The 21,094-nt window shown below is 37.8% G+C and overlaps 2 protein-coding genes and 1 pseudogene across 2 annotated transcripts; all 3 read left to right on the forward strand.

The window, feature by feature from the left end:
* The first annotated feature begins 519 nt into the window (after positions 1-519).
* On the forward strand, positions 520-10,200 carry LOC143847833 (beta-xylosidase/alpha-L-arabinofuranosidase 2-like). Its single transcript, XM_077356620.1, has 7 exons — positions 520-1,123; positions 3,557-3,844; positions 5,970-6,139; positions 6,298-6,395; positions 6,981-7,331; positions 8,485-8,901; positions 9,375-10,200. The coding sequence occupies exons 1-7, from the start codon at positions 698-700 to the stop codon at positions 9,944-9,946; spliced, it is 2,322 nt and encodes a 773-aa protein (XP_077212735.1). The 5' UTR covers positions 520-697; the 3' UTR covers positions 9,947-10,200.
* A 639-nt stretch (positions 10,201-10,839) lies between these two features.
* LOC143848926 (pentatricopeptide repeat-containing protein At5g66520 pseudogene) lies at positions 10,840-12,594 on the forward strand (annotated as a pseudogene).
* A 2,867-nt stretch (positions 12,595-15,461) lies between these two features.
* LOC143848748 (putative oxidoreductase At4g09670) lies at positions 15,462-18,230 on the forward strand. The gene is made up of 2 exons (XM_077357779.1): positions 15,462-16,106; positions 17,427-18,230. Exons 1-2 carry the CDS (start codon positions 15,645-15,647, stop codon positions 18,045-18,047), a joined length of 1,083 nt encoding a protein of 360 aa, XP_077213894.1. The 5' UTR covers positions 15,462-15,644; the 3' UTR covers positions 18,048-18,230.
* Positions 18,231-21,094: the final 2,864 nt, after the last annotated feature.

Here is a 21,094-nt window from a genome sequence, read left to right on the forward strand (position 1 = left end):
AACATTGGTGGTGAGGGATTTTATCCCTCAGTGGGGGGAATATCATTTCCCTTTTATTAGGTATCCAAATTATCCATTTGATGGGCCACAATGTAAATAAGTTGTGCCCCAAAATTATTTCCGTAGGATGATCCCAGCCCTCCGATATATATAGTTTCTATAAATTGCAGTTCCTCTATAGATCGTAGGGCTAGGTTCATCCTATGGAACTAATTTTTTTGGGCACAACGGACTTATGTTGTGGCCCACTAAATGGACGGTTTGGATTATCCTACAGTGTAAGCCATACTGTACTTTTTGGAAAAAAATTCTGGACTATACGGGCTTACACCATATAAAATCTCGAAACTACAAAGCACCCTGCATATCACGCGCACACCTGCGTATTATAGCAATTAGGTCAAAATAGCCACGCCTAGCCATCAGATCTCCGTTATCGGCTCGGCTTCAGCTCAGCCGTCCATTCTTTCACGTGAGTTACAGCAAAATCCTACAGACGCCCAATTTGATTATTTCTCGAGTCCCAACAAAAAACAAATCTCTCTCCACTCAAAACCTCCGAGTTCTGCACATCTGTTAATGGAATCCAGGACACGGGCCAATCACGGGCTGCTAAAAAAACAGCATCTTTACAGTACTATAAATCTAAAATATCAATACTCACGTCCTCAATGAGACTTCTCTAATTCCAAAAACCATGGGTTTTAGAGAAAACTTCTCAAAATGCTCACTTCATTTACTACTCCTCAACTTATTTCTCATTTGTTCATTCTTAACATGTGTTTTAGCACAATCTCCTATTTTTGCTTGTGATGTTTCAAAGAATCCTGATTTGGGTTCTTTTGGGTTTTGTAATTCATCAATGGAGATTGGTGAGAGAGTTGATGATTTGGTGCAGAGACTGACATTACAAGAGAAAATCACTTTTTTGGTGAATAAAGCTGGTGCAGTGAGTCGACTCGGTATTCCGAGTTATCAATGGTGGTCTGAAGCTTTACATGGAGTTTCATATGTAGGACCTGGTACTCATTTCTCTAGTGTTGTTCCAGGTGCTACTAGTTTTCCTCAGGTTATTCTCACTGCAGCTTCCTTCAATGCTTCTCTGTTTGAAGCAATTGGGAAGGTATGTTTGCAAGAGTCCTTTTGAGAATTTTGTTCCTTTTAGGCCCTGTTTGGATTGCAAGAAATACATTTCTTGCAGAAAAAAAAATTTCCCAGTAAATTTTTTTTACTTCAAAGATTTAGATAGAAATGATGTAGTTAAAAATCATTTAGAGGGATATCATAATAAATTGAAGGCCCCTCTAAATAAAAACTTCAACTCTAGGAAATTCCTTCAATCCTTCTCTGTTTGAAGCAATTGGGAATGTAAGTTAAGATAATATCCCTCTAAATTAACCATAACCATATCATCTCATTTTAAATTGTGTAAAGAAAACTTTTTCTCAAGAATAAATTTCCTTAAATTCTTGCAATCCAAACAGGGTGTTGTTGTTTTCTGGGTGTTTTGGTAAATGGGTTTTGCTCAGATTTGTATCTCTGTATGGATTTGATTATATACAGAGCAATGGTGCTCAGATTGCGAATATGAGTGATGGGTTTGATTATTGAGTTCGACTGGGCAATTTTCTTTTGCTTTGTGTTGGTTTGATGTGTATTCATTGAATTGGTGCAAACTTGAATATTTGGGAAGAAATTCATTTTGTGCTCGTTTTTCATGAGTAGTGGTTGGTGGGTCTTATTCAGATTTATATTTTATAGATAGTTTTGTAAATGTGGTGAACTGGTGATGACTTTGAAATTGAAGTTTAACTGAATCAAAATTCAATGGCTCTGCTATACCTTTTTCTCATTCTTCTCATTGTTTTTCATCTTAGATTTTTGTTTTTTATTGTTATTAAATTTTTTTTTTCTGTTCTAGATGAATCAGAAATTTGTTCATTTAGTCTCACTTGTATTTTTTTTTTTTTTTTTCTGTTTACTTGTTGTCTGATGAGTGATGAGAGATAATTACACATAAAGTAGATGAAAAGGGTGTTTATAAATAACAAAAGAGAGCTTCACGCTGTGATGACAATGCTTTTGAAAACTCTCAAGTCTTTTGCAGCATTTCAGAATACTGACCTCAACTTTTTCTTTTATTGAATCAATGTTTTATAGATTTCAAATAATAATTTGCACTTTGGCTGCTAGATTTGGAAAATTTTGCTCTTAGTTCACTCATTAAAGTTCTGAGTAAAATAGAAAACCTGCTTTTACTTTATTAACATTGATACCTTTCACCTTTAGGTCCATCTTTCTAGATGTGAGTTTGCCGATTGAATTGCATGAAATGAGTTATTTATAGAAAGGTTTGGTAAATGGAATATTTGCTTCTTTATGCTTTTTTTTTTAAAGATTTGAGCTGAAGTTTTCAGAAACCGATGTGCTAATTGTATCATTTACAACACTGAATGAGTTATAAATTTTTCTAGTGCTGATTATATTTGAAGTTTCCTAATGCATCTAAGTATAAATGTTATGGATATATGTGTTATTATGTGTTTACGTGTGGCAATGGCTACTTATCTGTGTGTATTAGGTGAATGTACTTTTCTATGTTTATGTATCAAAGTTCAGCGAAACTATTTCCATGGGAAATGATATTTGCATTCCATTTCCCTGCATTTTCTGCCCCATTTTGTCTTTTTCCCCCCCCTGAAAATGACTTCATTTTAAAGGAATGACAAACAAAAGGGGGTGGGAATGCAGTCATTTTCAGGAAAAAGACAGAAGGGAGTGGAAATGCTGAAAAAGTTGCTTAGTATAGGATAAGTATATAGGTTGTTTGTACATAAGCCAGAGGATTGTTTAGTTTGTGGATTTTAGCCATGATAAAGTTGATGAGTCTGAAGATGCATACATGTGCAATTAATAGATGTATTTAGTGCCTCTTTGGATGCCACCAAAGTTGGTTCTTATTTGCATATAATATTGTTTTAAATTAATCTTATATGCAAATAGGACATGAAGGCCTCTTTGGAAGCCATTAACGATATCATTTCTCAAACTGTTATAACCATTATTTGCAAATTATCATATTTAACTTCAAAACCATTTGCATATAAGATCATATGCAAATAAATTTTAGAGGTATCAATATAGAGAAATGTTATTTCCATCTCCATTTGCTTGTCTTTTCCTGCAAATGACTTATTTTTAGAATACAAAAAGAACAAAATGGGGTGTAAATGCTGGAAAAGTTGGTGGAAATATAATTTTTCATCCAAATATATGCTTTTGTTGTATTTCTCTGTCTGGTATTTATGTGACTATGCATATGTGTACTGTGTTTGTTGTTTTATGTATCAAAATTTAGTGAAACTATTATCTGAATAATGGAATGAAGAGCTTATCTAAGCTGGATTTTAAAAACAAATTAAGTGTTGTATGTATATATTTACTGTTTTTGCTGTTTTATGTACCAAATTTCATTTAAATTATTATCTGAATAATGGAATGAGAGCTTATCTAAGTTGGATTTTAAAACCAAATTAAGTATAAGGAATGTTTACAGGCGGTTTCGACTGAAGCCAGAGCAATGTACAATGTTGGATTAGCTGGGCTAACATTCTGGAGTCCAAACATTAATATATTTAGAGACCCAAGGTGGGGAAGAGGCCAAGAGACTCCAGGGGAAGACCCTTTGCTTTCTAGCAAATATGCATCTGGTTATGTCAGAGGTTTGCAACAAGCCAACAATGGCGATCCAAATCGACTTAAGGTTGCTGCCTGTTGTAAACATTATACTGCTTACGATTTGGATAACTGGAAAGGCGTCGACCGTTATCACTTCAATGCTCAGGTAATTTGAATCTAAGCAAACATCTTTTGAGTTCTAGAGGTATTAGATCTGATATTTTGTAATGAACCTTTTAAATTATCTCTATTTAATCAGGTACACCTTCAATAGTAACATCATTAGAAACAAAAAGATGCATATAAATAGAGGAAAACAATATCAGCACTGTTTTCTGTATTTACGTTCTTTTAACTAGCCATTAATAGTTGCTACAATTCCCATAAATTTACTCACAGCCAATTAGAGTGTCAAAGTTAAACAAAGTTAATAATGCCATGGTAAAACTAAGGGACTACAGACATTTCCTTAGAACTATATCCATAATTTAGAGGTAAAGCAAAAGAAAACCAAGTTTTCTTAAATGCTACTCAATCATTTGCCTAACACTTTTATGACAGACAAATTTTTCAAAAACAGTAATTATTTTTTTTTTCTATTTTGGTTTTTTTAAGCTTGATACTTGGATTCGTGAAAAACTTGGAGCATCTTAGGCCCTGTTTGTTTTGGATTTTGAGTAATTGTGAGTCCAAAACTGATTGTTGGACTCAAAATTAAATGTAAATTTGAGTCCAATAATCAGTTTTGCACTCACAATCAGTTCTCAAACTCGTAAAAAAACAGGGCCTTAATATCAGAAGGATTCTCAGATAAAGTGGGATACACCATGCTCCTGATTTGTATCCCTTGTTGCTTTTTTTTTATGGGACAACTCAGGGCTTTTGTACTTGATATTTTTAATTTCTCATAGGATAAGACATGCCAAATTCTTTCACTTTTTTATTTTCTCCTCAGTACCTTGAGAATAATGTTTTTATTTATTCTTATGCTAGTTCTTAGCATACCATAGTACTACCAAATCATTAACGTTCTACCAGTGGCTTGAAACTAATAATCTATTGAATAAGTAGATCAACCCTGCCATTTGGGCTGCAACTTCATTTTCCATTTAAGTTAGGTACCTAATGTTAATAAAACACTAAATTAGAAATAATATGATATAAACTATACATTGATTTTTATTATCTCTTTATTTAGAATATTGAATGTCATAGTAGTTTTACTGATGCCTGCTTAGACTAAATTGCTCATTTGCCTTTGTAACTTCTGTGTCACTTCCTGTATCAATCTGATAGGTTTAACTTTGAAAATTAAACCAATAACAAGGGCCCTAATGTATTATATACCCAAATCTGTGCTCAGATAACTATAGGTTTTAACTTGAATATAAGTTAGATGAATCAATTTGAGAATAAATCTCATTTACATAAGCACAAGTACTAAGCCTGAGAAATTTATATAGATTTGTCAACATATTAAGTTTGGATAAATCTATTTAAAAAAGGAAACAAACAAAAAGCATTTACTCCTCCAAGATAAGTTGGATAAATCTATCTAAATCAAGAAAGAAATGGAGAGATATTACTCCTCCAGTTCCTATAATGAATACAAGATTTCTTCCCATTTTAAAGCAATAAAGCAAATTTGATTCATTAGCCGACGCCAACTAGTTTGGGACAAAGGCTTAGTTGAGTTGAGTTGAGAAAGCAAATTGATTCATGACAGAATTCCATGAATATTTTACAAGGTAATAATGGGAACCTTTAGTTTTTCTGTTCTTTTTTCCTGCAATTTTACAGAAGAAAATTCTTAGGAGTTAAAAACTATGTACCTCTGTTTCCTCTGCAAGTTGGATAAATCAGTGGAATCATTTACAAACTATTGCCCATAACTTCTGCAATCTGACCAATGGAGGAAAATATAAGACAAAGTACACCCATACATGATTGTTTCCGACAACGAGGTCCACGTATAAGCAAACAGAACAGCTGATGTCATGTGGGTGGACCCTACTGTGTGGATCCCATCAGGGTTGTCTATGTATATCATTTGCCTTGGCCAAATCCAAGCCGTAGGTTTAATGACAATGAACATCTGATTGGTGTGATTGACAGACTACAATGAGAACAAAGATGAGTTTCTTCTAGAAAATGACATTTTCTAATATTTTTTCTTTTTTACTGATTTGCTAGGATGAGCTGTATAGTATTAATATTTTTTGCACTGATTTGTGAGGTTGAACTGCAATTTGAGTTTTGTTGTTTATTCATTTTGGTGCATGTTTTGATAGGTGACAAAACAAGATATGGATGATACATTTCAACCCCCATTCAAGAGCTGTGTGAAAGATGGAAATGTTGCTAGTGTCATGTGCTCTTACAACCAAGTCAATGGAATTCCAACTTGTGCAGACCCTGACCTTCTGGCTGGCACCATCAGAGGAAAATGGCAATTAAATGGGTCTCTTTCTTGTATTGGCACCCTTCTCTTTGTTTTGAACATAAAAAACCATCATTACTGATTTAATTTATGACTGTATTGGAGAAAATGTTTAACTTATGGTTGTATTTGCTGCTTTAATTTTCTACTAAGTTGTGATTATATTTGGCTATCTGCAGATACATAGTATCAGATTGTGATTCAGTGGATGTGTTCTACAACTCCCAACATTACACCAAAACTCCGGAGGAAGCAGCGGCCAAGGCGATCTTGGCAGGTCAGACTATGATTGATCTGACTACAAATGGATGGCTTAAAATGAATTAACAAAAGGTTTAAGAGGCCCATATCAGAAAAGATGCACCGTAATTTCCAAGATTCCCAACTTACACTGAAGGGAAATGATATTTCAACCCCCTTTGTTTGCCCTTTTCCTAAAAATAATTGAATCTCCAACTCTATCTTTTTGTCTTTTCCTGAAAATAAAGTCATTTCAAGAAAAGGCAAACAAAAAGGGGTAGAAATATCATTTCCCTATAACAAAATATTGAGTTATTGATATTATTTTTTCAATTCACAGATTCTTGATGGTCACCATTCACCAAAGCAGGCAAAATTGCCTCTGTCCTTTCAAGAACTGCCCCAAAAACCCATAACCATATTATGCCCAAAATGACCCCACCTATTTTTGCAACTGAAAGCCACAATAGTCAATTATTTATACCTACTTTATGAAAATCACAAGAACACTCACTGTCTTTTGAAATGGTAACAACCTAACATGGATGTTTAGCATCAAGTTTTGCCTGATTAAGCATGGATTTCTTTTACTTTTCTATTTAATTTACTTTTTTAGCCACAGGACTCGATCTAAACTGCGGATCATTCCTCGGCAAACACACGGAAGCAGCGGTGAAAGGAGGAATATTGAATGAGTCGAGCATCGACAATGCAGTATCGAACAATTTTGCCGTGTTAATGCGTCTTGGATTCTTTGATGGTGATCCAAGCAAGCTACCTTATGGAAAGCTCGGTCCTGATGACGTCTGTACCAAAGAGAACCAAGAACTGGCCCGTGAAGCTGCAAGGCAAGGTATAGTTCTTCTTAAGAACGGCAAGGGATCATTGCCATTGTCACCTACCGCCCTCAAGAGCTTAGCTGTGATCGGACCCAATGCCAATGTCACAAAAACAATGATCGGAAACTACGAAGGTATTGGCATCATTTTACTACCACAAATTTTGTAAGATTTAGGACTTGTATGGATAGTTCTAAAATCATTTACATATAATCTTATATTCACATGGTTTTGAACTAAAACATGATGTAGATAATAATAATAATAGTGTGTAGATAATAATGTTAATGGCTTCTTTGGATTATTTGCGAATATAATGTAAAAATCATTAATATATAACCTTATATTCACATGGTTTTGAACTCAAATATGATGTAGATAATAATCATAATAATTGTGTAGATAATGATGTTAATTATGATGTAGATAATAATCATAATAATTGTGTAGATAATGATGTTAATGGGTTCTTTGGATTATTTGCATATATACATGCAATTAACTTGTAGAGATTATCTAAGTAGGCCCTTAGGGCCTATTGGATACCTTTCAAAATTGGAATTTGCCAGGGACTTTCGAAATGGCCGAAGTGTGCAAATTCGCATCGTGCAGCGCATTTGTACACTTTGCCCATTTTCAAAATCCTGATTTTCAAGTGGTAAAATAAGCTGAAATCTCAAATTGGAGTTGCTCTGGGCAATTCTGTTTGGCATGTTTCGTCTGCTCCGAAAGTCACACAATGATATAAGCCATTACATATAGGCTATTGATATTGGCACTACCGTGCGTGTCTTTTATTATTTAACCCGCTGTCAAAGGTTAATATAGCCCTGTCCGTTTGAGATTGTGAGCTTCCAACCGATTATTGGACTCAAAATTTCGTTTGGGGCTCACAATTCGCTGTCACAGTCTCAAACGAACAGGGCCTTAAAAAGTTCGGCACATTATCAATACATGGTAGTGCTAACATCAGTAGCCTAAAAAGTTCGGCACATATTTCTGCCCCTTCGTGTTTTTCTTTTCCTAATAATGGCTGTATTCCCATTTCTTTATTTTTGGGAAAAGACAAACAAAAGGAGATGCAATGGTGAGAAAGGGGTGGATATATCATTTTCAACTTGCATATAAGAATTTTGCTTACATATGTGGCACCCAAATGCCAAGCAAAACCCCCAAGTCTTTTTGCAACCAAACAGACCATGTTTCTCTTTATTCCTCTGGCATAAAATTCGAAATCAAGCTTAGCCTACTAACAATACTCTTTGGGTCTTTGCTTAATTTTTACAGGCACTCCATGCAAATACACAACACCTCTCCAAGGCTTAACTGCCTCAGTTCCAACTGTCTATCAACCCGGTTGCCTCAACGTGGCGTGCGCCGGGTCGAACCTCCAACTGGACGCTGCAAAGAAAGCGGCATCCGAAGCAGATGCCACGGTGTTGATCGTAGGGACCGATCAGTCGATAGAGGCAGAAAGTCTCGATAGGATCGACCTTCATCTCCCCGGACAACAAGAGCTTCTCATAACAGCGGTCACAAATGTGTCCAAAGGACCTGTGATTCTGGTTATAATGTCTGGAGGGGGTATGGAGATATCTTTCGCCAAAAAAAATGATCTAATTACGAGCATCTTATGGGTCGGTTACCCTGGCGAAGCTGGTGGGGCCGCCATAGCCGATGTGATCTTTGGTTTTTATAATCCAAGTAAGTTAGCTTCTGATTTGTTTTTGCTAGGTAAAGATTTTATATTATGTAGGTTGCTCGTACATTCATTTTTGCAAAGGCGATTTTAAGGTTGATGCTTACAGTGGAATGCTCCATTCAATTAATAGGCCTCCCTTTGGATGAGATCCGAAGGAAGGCCTATGAATTGGATAGTTCAGATCAATCAAGAGTGGGACCCACATTGTATAGCAATGAGGTCCCACCCCATCCCGAATTGGATCCAAATTTGACAGTTTGGTGTGAGCCATGCATTTATACACTCTTTGAATTGGAATCCATTCTCTGAAAGTTCTGTTCCATTCATATTCTTTTGCTCTTTCAAAGCATCGGACTTCTAAATTCTCTTAGGGTCCCCTCTGGAATTCGTTCTAGAGCCAGTTGAAGTGAAGCATTCCTCTAGATTCTCAAAAAACAAGCAATTGTCGTCACTGATGAACTTGATTTTGGTTCAGGTGGAAGGCTTCCCATGACATGGTACCCTCAAACATTTGTAGACAAGGTCCCCATGACTAATATGAACATGAGACCGGACCCAACGACCGGTTACCCTGGCCGAACATATCGGTTCTACACCGGGGACACCATCTATTCCTTCGGGGACGGCCTTAGCTACTCATCATTCACCCATCACCTAGCTCAAGCACCTAAGCTAGTCTCAATCCCTCTAGAAGAGGGCCATGTTTGCCATTCTCAAAAGTGCAAGTCCATTGAGCTTCTCCAAGACACTTGCCAAAACATTGCTTTTGACATTCATTTAAGAGTAAAGAATATTGGGAGCATGCATGGAAGCCAGACCATTTTTCTCTTCTCTTCACCCCCATCTATTCACAACTCCCCTCAGAAGCATATGCTAGGGTTTGAGAAGGTTTATTTGATGTCCCAAAGGGAAGAGATGGTGAGTTTTAGGGTAGATGTTTGCAAGGATTTGAGTTTGGTTGATGAGCTTGGCAGCAGAAAAGTCCCTCTGGGATCTCATGTACTTCATGTGGGGAGCTTGAAATATTCATTGAATGTTGGGATTTGAGATGGGTCTCTTGAGAAATGAAGAGATATCAAATGGGTCTCTTCAGGACTGAAGAGAAATGAAATGGGTCACTTCAGAAATTAAAAGGAATGGGGTCTGCAAGTTTTCAATGTGATAAACAATAAGAGCTCATATGGAACAAAATGTTCCAGTGAAGCTGAGAGAATTGTAACACTTTTCTCAATTGTTTCAATGGCAAATGTGATCTCAATTTTTTTTTTTTGAAATTCAATGAAGCAGTTATTTTGCGATTATCCTTGTCCATTTCATTTTAATGTGGATTAGTTTTGTTATTATCACAAAGCAAATAGTAAAACTTAACAATTTGACTTGAAACTCAGCCAAGTAAAGTCATTAAGACAAAAAGATCAACTTAACTAGTCCAGGGATGAGATCACGATCTTCCACTATGACACAAAAATAAACAAAAATTACAACATATTAACCCGAAACCTAGAAAACATAATCCTTTCGATCCCTTCTTCTCAACCAAGAGTAAGAAAAACTCTTATCTCTCCAAGAAATCCAAAGAAGACAACTCTTTCTTTTGACTCACCATATCTCCTTAGGTTCGTTGGTGGCTCACCTTCACTCCTAATTCAATATCTTAGGTAGATAAGTCTTTCTCCATTCCTAGTCCAACTAAGATGCAAAAAGGGAGTCTCCATGACCCGAATAGGCGGAATAGTCCCACTAAATTGGGAAACAAGGCATTTATTATACCAACAAGTGCATGTTTCATAGTAAACAAACTCGACGTACAAACGCGAGAGAGAATAAATAGGTCTGCAAAAGGAGGAATCGTGAGATTAGTTACATTCATGGCTTCCCTCCCTCCCAAAATGACAGCTATATCAGTTTTTAAGAGGTGAAAGGAGTTAGAAGATATCAAAATGACTACCCATCTCAAGAATCCCCTCGAGTATCAATGTTTAGTAACACTTATCAAGAGGTGCACCTCTCTCAAGGCACTAAAGCCCATTCAAGCCCACATGGTCCGAACCGGTTCGAACCATGACTCGTTCCTGGCGAGCAAGCTCATAGAATCCACGGCAATATCATTAACTGGACACGTGGCATACGCCCATCTCATCTTCTCACAAACCCACCACCCAAACACCTTCATGTGGAACACCATGATAAGAGGCTACTCACTCAGTGAATTCCCACTCAAAGCAATCTCTCTCTACCAAGAAATGCATTTCAATGGTTTTTCACCCAATAGCTTTACTTTTGGATTTGTTCTAAAGGCATGTTGCCGTTTCCTAAGGTTAAAAGAAGGGAAAGTATTCCATGGGCAGATTAAAAAGATGGGTTTTGATTTTGAACTGCCAGTTATAAATGGGTTGATAAGATTGTATGTGAGTTGTGGGTGTATTGACTTAGCTCGTTGCTTGTTTGATGAAATGCCTGAAAGAGATGGCATTTCTTGGAGTGTAATGGTTGCTGGATATGCACAGAATGGGAGCCCAAGAGAGGCATTGGCTCTCTTTAGAAACATGCAGTTTACAAATGTGGAGATTGATGGGTTTACTTTGGCTAGTGTTTTGGGGGCTTGTGGGGATTTAGGGGCATTGGACTTAGGCAAGTGGGTGCATTCATATATTGATAGGAAAGGTGTGGAAATTGATGTTGTTTTAGGCACTTCTCTTGTGGACATGTATGCAAAATGTGGGGGGTTGGAGGAGGCCTTTGAAGTTTTTCAAGGGATGGATGAAAAGGATGTTTTGGCATGGTCTACTATGATTGGAGGGTATGCCATTCATGGGTATGGAAAAGAAGCCCTTGAGGTTTTTGCCCACATGAAAAATGCCAGGGTGAAACCCAATTGTGTCACTTTCACTAGTGTCTTTTGTGCATGTAGCCACTCGGGATTGATCGATGAGGGCCGACGTAATTTCGATAGCATGCGGATAGAGTACAAAATTGAGCCACAGATCGAGCATTATGGGTGCATGGTTGATCTACTTTGCCGCGCAGGGCTCGTCCAAGATGCGCATGAGTTCATCGCGAACATGCCGATCGAGCCTAATGTTGTCCTCTGGCGAACGTTGCTCAATGCCTGTAAGATCCATGGCCATAAAGAGTTGGGGGAGCACATTAGTGAAAGGATTCTTGAGTTAGAGCCTCATAGTGGTGAGAATTATGTTCTTGTTTCTAATATGTATGCTTCACTTGGTAGATGGTCAAGTGTAAGTAAAGTAAGGAGCTTAATGAAAGATAAGAAGGCCAAGAGAATGCATGGCTGGAGTTCCATTGAGGTGAATTTCATTGTTCATGAGTTTGTGATGGGAGATGATTCCCACCCGGAGAAAAACGAGATCTATCGGATGATTGATAGGATGTCTAAGAGATTGAAGGAGGAGGGACATGTTTCGAGAACTACCGAGGTCTTACATGACATTGATGAGGAAGAGAAGGAAAATGCCTTGGGTCTCCATAGCGAAAGATTGGCTATCGCTTATGGGCTCCTCCGAACATGTGATGGATCACACATTCGTATCGTGAAGAACCTTCGTGTGTGTGTCGATTGTCATTCGGTGACGAAGCTAATCTCAAGTGCTTACAAGAGAGAGATAACCATAAGAGATCGTGTTCGTTTCCACCATTTCAAGGATGGAAAGTGTTCCTGTAACGATTATTGGTAAAAATTTATCGCTTACCCGTATGAGCCCAAGATATAAAAAAGGGGTCAGATGATTAATGTATCATTAGCCTGAAATCTCGTAGAGTTTGGGATTTAATTTGTTTTATGGAATTCAATCATGAGAACACATAAGAATTATGATCATTTCATTTCTTTTAAACTCTTTGTTTCCAGTAAGACAAGATGAAAGCTTGTATTACTTGATAGAAACCCTTCATCAGTGAAATTTTAATCACTAGAAATATGTGAAGTGTATATCTAACCCAATTGTGGAATTTCTGAACATAAGTCTCTTGAAGAAAATTTTGATTATTCGAACATAATTCAGAGCACATATACAACTTTTCAAAATTTTCACAGTAGGAAAAAACCGAGGGATCCGGGTCCCATCTTATACTTTGAGGGGAGAGCAATTTATAATTTTCTTTATTCACTTTCGTAGTTCACTCTGTTTCTATTCTATGTATAGGTTAATTTCATTATTAGTTCAAATCTTTACAAAATTCATTACATTATTTACATTTATCTAGTTAGTTAAAGGGCGCTGATATTTTCACCCCCCCCCCTGCATTACTTGCACGTAGAGGTGGACATGGTTCCGGTTCGAACCGAGGAACCGAACCAGCACATATGGTTCGGTTCGGTTCGGTTCCATATTTATATGGTTCGGTTCCGGTTCTGATATCCTGGAACCGATGGAAATTCGGTTCGGTTCTGGGTTTAGGATCCCGGAACCGAAAACCGAACCGAGAACCGACCCTCACCTTAAAACCCAATGCCTCATCGCTTTGCCTTTAAAATTTTAATTCACCCCCCAAATTTGTGCATGATTATTCCAAATCTGTGCATGTTTGTAGGTCATATATAATTTTTGCATTGCTCAAATTTGTGCAAATTTGTCCTGATTATTTCAAATCCGTGCATGTTAGTGTTTGTAGTTCATATATAAACAGGACCGAACCGATTATAAATACGATTAGGCAAAATATCTACATTTGGTGAAGGTTGGGTAAACCCAAAACCGAACCGAACCGAACCGATTATATATGGTTCTGGTTCGGTTCGGTTCCAAACATATATGGTTCGGTTCTGGTTCCAATTTCAGGGAACCGATTATATATGGTTCGGTTCTGGATATACCCCAAAACCGAATCGAACCGAACCATGTCCACCCCTACTTGCACGCTCCCTTATAACTTGATTTATAAGGAGAGTGCGACGTCAAAAAGCATTAAAGTTGCCCACTTTACACGTCAAATCAAGTTATAAGAGGAGTGCAAGCCGTGGGTGGGGTGGTGGGTTCAAAATATCATCTCTCATTTTAAATAAGCTTATTTCTAGGAAACCGAATAAATTAGTTATTGCAATCACATCGCCAGTGATCCTACAACAGTTGCTTTGGTTTGGGAAACTCACAAAAAAAGTGATTATATGTGCACATGACGTATTCTAATTGTTGGTTTCTCACCGTATCGTTTTCCTTTCCAAAAACCAAATATTATAGATGATTGTAGTAGGACAAATATAGGGCGCTGATACCCCCCCGGGACGGCTGGCTAACGTTTTCGTATTCTAATTGTTGGTTTCTCACCATTTCGTTTTCCTATCCAAAAACCAAATATTATAGATGATTGTAGTAGGACAAATATAGCCGTCCATGGTTTGGAACTTTGGATAATCCTATGGAGTTGGTCTTACAGTAACATTAAGGACCAATCGTAGGCCCCACTGATATTTTTTCAAATTGAAGCGTACCGTCCACAACATAGGATGATACAAGCCGTCCATGGTTTGGATCATTATATGGTGGGTTTGTACAGTAACATTAAGGCCCAATTTAGGCTCTACCCAAATTTTTTGAAAATGAAGTATACCGTCCAGACCATAGGATGATCCGAGCCGTTCATTTGATGGGCCACAATGTAAATAGGTTGTGCCCCAAAATTCATTTTTGTAGGATGATCACAACCCTAGAGGTTGCATAAGATGTAGTTTCTATTTAGATCGGAGGGCTAGGATCAGCCTATGGAAATAATATTTTAGGACACAACCTATTTACGTTTATGGCCCATAAAATGGACGGTTTGGATTATCCTATGGTGTGGTATGGGCGGGGCCTACGTTGTTCAAAGATGGGCCCACCATTTCACCAACGGTTTCTGTTGGGCCCACCAACTGTTCCTGTTGTGTGTGAGTGGAGAGAGAGAGGCCAAATGGTGGGAAAACGAATATATTCTAATATGTAATTCTTCCACTTTCCAACAAGGGATTTGCTAGAAGGCATTTCTTGGCAATTCTCATCTCAGGTGGCTGCTCTTTAATGCAGCAGCTGGTCTGCGAAATGCCTTCTGGGATGGTCCCTAGCAAATCCTTTCCAACAATGGTTAGATTTGTCATTTCCTATCACCCTTGAGGCCCTCTGTGGGCCAAGTGATCATGATTTGTTCAGAATAAATTTGCCCATGATTTCAGCCCCGGTGTCAATTTCAACCCCAATTCCATTTATTTATGTGAACTAAATGCCAGAATCAAGTGGACTCAGAATGGAGATGCGAATTTCGATTCTTGATTCCTCAATCCCAACAGTCTAAAATAGGCCTGTGGAAAGAAAAATAATGCTAAAATGACGGTAACTGCTACCCTCTTTACTCATTGACACTTTTCTAAGCCTGATTTTGCCATGTGTTCTGCTCTCTGATTTTGCCATGTGTATGTGATCTACCTGACCAACATGGACCTGCCACCTAAATAACCTGGGTTGGGTTTAGAAATCATGGCCTTATGGGTCTTGGGTAGGCTCAGGTTTTACGTTGAAATACCTGACCGGTTTATTTGTGTCAACTCATCTATGTGTACAATAACTTCCTTAAATATCTCTTGAATAATACGACGAATTGAGAAATTACGTCGGAATTGAGAAATTACCAAAAAAAAGCGTGTGGCAGTAACATTACCCATTTTATCCGATACTAAAACCCATAAATCTCCTTTGCCCTTTTTGTCTTCTACATTTCTACTTCAGTTCTTCTTCTTCTTCAGAAAAAAATAATAATGGCTAACAATCCGATACGTTTCGGCATACTGGGTTGCGCCGATATCGCCCGAAAAGTATCCCGAGCCATAATCCTGGCTCCCAATTCGACTCTCTACGCAATCGGCAGCCGTTCGATCGAAAAGGCGAAACGATATGCGGCTGAGAATGGATTTCCCGATTCGGTGAAGCTGTGCGGGAGCTACGAGGCCGTGCTTGACGACACGTGCGTGGATGCGGTGTACGTGCCACTCCCGACCAGCTTGCACGTGCAGTGGGCGGTATTAGCCGCGGAGAAGAAGAAGCACGTGCTTCTAGAGAAGCCCACTGCGTTAAACGTGTCGGATTTGGATTTGATCTTGGAAGCCTGCGAATCCAACGGTGTACAGTTCATGGATGGGACCATGTGGATGCATCATCCGAGGACTCAGAAGATGAGGGAGTTTCTTTCTGATTCCGCCCGTTTTGGGAAGCTTAAATCGGTAAGCTCTAATCGGTTTGTATAAAAATTTGACTCGGACAGGTTGACTCTGTGACTCGGGCTTGAATTTCATTGGTAGTAGGGCTGTCAACGGGTTTATTTAGGATCGGACCCAAATGTGTCTAGGTCACCACCTGGGTTTTTTAATTTTGATTTTGGTTTCGAATTCAGACGTCAGTTTTGGTTGGAAATTTTGGTGGAAATCCTATAAAATCACTGAAGTTTATAAATGCAGATAAATTATATGATGCCCGACCGTGAAGTCCCGTCAAGTTGGTACGTCAGAGTATCACACGTGATATTTGATCCAACAGCAGCCTCTTAAAAAGTGGTCTGCTGTTGGATCAAATATCAAGGGTGGTACTGTTTTGACGGTACTTCACGGTCAGGCATCATATAAAAACTCACATATGCAAATGATAGAATTTCAAAATGAAACTTTAGGAAATGCTAGGATAAGCACAAATACACACTTAGAAATCGTTATATAAGCAACGCAAGCTTCCATAATGGTTTAACAACATTAACACCAAGTGATATTTACTGATGTGCGTGTCTGATAACTCAGCGTACATGCCATGTTTCACATGTAATTCATATGAATATTTATACATAATATACACATGTAATTCACATATACTAATATAATATACCACTAATGAACCTACGATTTGGATTTCGATATGGAAATGGGAACTTTTGGTTCATTTCGTGTTGGTTGATGTGGAAATTCAAAACCATGGGACTACCATGTAAGGATGATGCCCCTCGATCATGGCCCAAAAATGGCGACCGTCAGCTTTTAGGAGTTGTGGATGGTATTATTTCTGGTAAAATGCTCAAGGATGTAATTCTTCTCTGCTTTTATATTTATACCACTGAACCTTTATGTTCTATATACAGAATAGTACACACATATTACATTTCTCTTTTCTGTGCTAATGTTTGGTATCCTTACATATAATTGGTTGGTTGATCTTGTGGTATTTTTTTTCCCAATGCGGTTAATTCAGCCAGTCTACTTTATCTCATTTTCATATTTTATGTTCTGATTTATATAATTTCTACTGTCAATCATCCAATTCCCTATGATATGGGTGTTTTTCTGTACTCACAATCAGTTGATTGTCTAACAAATCTAATCTGGGATGGGCATGCACCATTGTTCCTGTGCGGAGTTCCGGCATTGGAAGCATTGTTGTCGACCATAATTTTGTTAGAATTTAAATCTTTTACTCTGCACAAAATTTTAATTTCTCTGTCTTTGTTATGTACGTGATGATCTCGAAGTTGATATAATGACATTATTTTTGGGCCTCAGATGCATAGCACATTCACATTCGCTGCTGGTCGTGAATTTCTCGAGAATGACATTCGTGTGAAGCCAGATCTTGATTCTCTCGGAGCTCTTGGCGATGTTGGTTGGTATTGCATTAGGTCAATCTTGTGGGCCGCTGATTATGAACTTCCTAAGACGGTAACTGCCATTCGCGATCCTGTTCTCAACAAGTCAGGTGTAATTCTCTCTGCTGGGTCATCATTACTATGGGAAGATGGAAAATTAGCAACTTTCCATTGCTCATTTCTATCTAATTTGGCAATTGATTTATCCGTTCATGGCACAAAGGGGACCCTACATTTGCACGATTTTGTCGTTCCTTTCGAAGAGAAAACCGCATCGTTTTCCTTTGCCTCCGAGACTGGGTTTAAAGAACTAGCGACTGGCTGGGACCAATTGCCTAGCGAGCATATTGTCACCACAGATTTGCCTCAGGAGGCTCTTATGGTCAAGGAATTTGCGAGACTGGTAGGGAGTATCAAAGAGTCTGGTTCCAAACCTGATAAAAAATGGCCTACCATATCCAGAAAGACACAGTTGGTGCTGGATTCTGTGAAGGCTTCGATCGACAAGGGTTTTGAGCCCATTAATATTGCGAGTTAATTTAGTCCACTTCATCGTCTGTTCTGCACTGTGAAATAAGATATTGTTTGTCCCTCTGGTGTGATGTTAGTCTATATTATGAGTATTGCTTGTCATATCAACTATTCTGTTTATATGATGCTTAAGACCTACATACCCGCTGTTTTCTTATAAAGATTTTGATGCCATGCTATGTTTTTCACATATTTTGGGTAGCTTACATTTATCTTTATTGAACATATCTTCAATGCATCATATATGATATATCTATGGCCTCATAACTGAGAATTAATTCATGTATATTGTCATTAAATGATTTCATTTCTTGGCAGCTATTTGTGAAATCAAAGTTAGCAAAAATTGAATGCAAATGAATAAAACTTGATATGTTCTTTTGTAAGATATTCTTAGCTGGTTTTGGAGTTCCTTTTTTCTTTTTTGAATGGTTTGCTTGTTTTGGAATTCTTAATCTTATTATATATATTGTTTACTTTTTGCTCATAGAATTTTAGCTTTGCAAACACTCTAGATGGGTTGAGTTTCGGAAATCTAGGAATGGTGGTATGAGGTATGAATGTAAGGAAGTATGAAGAGGTAGAAAAATTATTATTCTCTTGGGCGGTAGGGGTGAAACATTACAATGAGTCAGAGATACTGGTTCTAGGAACAGGGACTTGTTAAGAGTCATCACCGACTCTCTACACTTGTGCCGGAGGGATTGGGCCGGCGCGGCACGATGCGGGCCCACATGAACGTTGTTGAATCCTAGTTAAACTAGGATTAGTATGTGTTTTAGTTATTTTTGGGTTATTGAGTCCTTATCAAGTAGGAGTTGCTATTATTTAGGATCATTTTTAGCTTTTGTTTATAAAAGAGAAAGCCCAAAACGTAACAGTTAGAGTTTGAGTTGAAATAGGATGACAAGTGTCTTGTTTTATAAATACAGTGAATTGCAAAAAGTGTGCATAGAGTAGAGAATACAAAAACGTCAGAGAGGGTGCAAATCTTGAGCATTGTAGACCAGAGAAGAGTCACTGACGTGAGAAGAGAAGAATAACGTAAGGGTTATTTGTGTATTGTTTTACTTTCTTGAATAGATTATCAAGAGAAAATTCTCTCTCTATTCATTCATCCCTTTTGTCCTTTGTGGGTATTGCTTCTTGCTTTATTTGCTATTTGTGTGAAGAGGTATCAAAGCCTTATTGCTTTGATCTTTTGTTTTCTACAGGACTCAGGCTTTCACAGCTTGTGATTTGTTTATTTATTGCTCCACAGTTCATTCATTCACTAACTCGTGATGTGTTATTCTGGACATGCTTTCATGAGGGAGGGAGGTTTCTTCTAAAATTCTACTGAAAAAAACCAGAGGAAGTGATGACAGTCTGCTAATCAGGCCACCTTTCTTAGACCATGATCTGTTCAAATATCTGAACCCACTTTTAGGAATTATGATCTGCATTGCCTTGTCCCTTCACTGTAATAGTTTTTGATTTTAATAAAATTGTTATCTTTAAAAAAATAAATAAATCTGCATTGCCTTTACCATATTCTCTTACTCTTCTGTACGTTTTGAAATTTCATCTGCAACATTTTTTCTGTGTGCAATAGTTCATTTACCTGACATTGATATTTGGTAATATAGATATGTTCAAAGTATAAAACAGATCGATAGATCAGGACATAAGATCTGAATGAACAGCTGTAAACATCGAATAATCTGTTTTGGGTCCCTTGGTAATTAAGGCACGGGGGAGGAAGTTGAAGATGAAAGATGAGGAGTTTGTCGAGAAAAATGAATCCCCAATGGTGGAACTTTTTCTTGCTTTCAACAATTATGTGCTTTCCAATTTTTCTTTTGAGACAAGCACAAAGGAGTTAAAAAAGGAAATTTGAAGAACACCTATGAACTGAAATCATTATGTGAATAAAACCTTACAATGTAACTCTGCAATTTGAAAATGAAATTTGGGCATCTTTTATTGGAACACCTAAACGAGTTCAGCACCCTAATCAATAAGTTGACGGCGTCCAATGGTAAAATAGTTGAACAGGTGAAGACCCACATTTTTCTTTGTTCGATGGCTGAGTTATAGGGCAGTTAGATCATAAACTTGAGCCAAATTATCTTGACATGGATACAATTGTAGCTTCGCTTATGCTCCGTTTCTTTCGACGAAAATTAGATGCAAAACAAACTTTATGCCCATTTTTAAGAGTAAAGACAGCTGTAAAATATGTTTTTACGCACAATTTATGTCGGAGTTATTAAAAAATAGTAGGGCTGCAACTCGAGCCGGGTTTTACTCGACCCGCATCGACCTGACCCAAAAATAACCTGGGTTGGGTTCAGGCTTCATGGGTTTCGGGTCGAGCCGGGTTCAGCATTCAAAAGCCCGCATGAATCTCGGGTCGAGCCGGGTTTGAAGGGGCCCGACCCGACCCGACCCGAGTTACATAAGTTATAGTATGTACATTTTTTTTCTATTGTTAGTTAAAAGTTAAAAGTGAAAGCCCACGCACCCACTGTTATTGTATGTGAGTGTAATTTCTGCTTCTATGAGTTGAGTTGATTCAAGTGTTTGATTCAGCATTGTTTGATTGTAATTACAACATTGTTTGATTACAGCATTGTTTGATTCAAGTATAATGTGAGTGTAATTACATCATTGTTTGATTCAAGTGTACTGTGAGTGTAATTTCTACTTCTATGAGTTGAGTTGCTTGCCAAACAAGAATTTTCCTTAAAAAATTGCGTCAACGTGAAAAAACCCGACCCGAGATTTATCATGGGTAGGGCCGGGTTTGGGAATCGTGGGTTTTCCAAAAAAAAACCCAACCCGACCCGCCCGACCTGAGTTGCAGCCCTAAAAAATAGGATAAATTCCCATCTGAGACAAAGTGACGCAAAGCTCACCAGGGGTAGGACCGTAGGAAGGTATGGTCAGAACGGCTGAAGCAAGAGCCAAAAAAGATGGAAGTGTTGGGGTTGCGATGAGTGGAACAATGTGAAGGACTGTTGACATTTTAAAAAAAACGCAAAGTTGTGCTTTTATTGTGAATCAAGGGTA

The sequence above is a fragment of the Tasmannia lanceolata genome, unplaced genomic scaffold, assembly GCF_043159265.1.
Source record: "Tasmannia lanceolata isolate RefF3 unplaced genomic scaffold, GAP_Taslan_0.1 ptg000016l, whole genome shotgun sequence".
Taxonomy (NCBI): domain Eukaryota; kingdom Viridiplantae; phylum Streptophyta; class Magnoliopsida; order Canellales; family Winteraceae; genus Tasmannia; species Tasmannia lanceolata.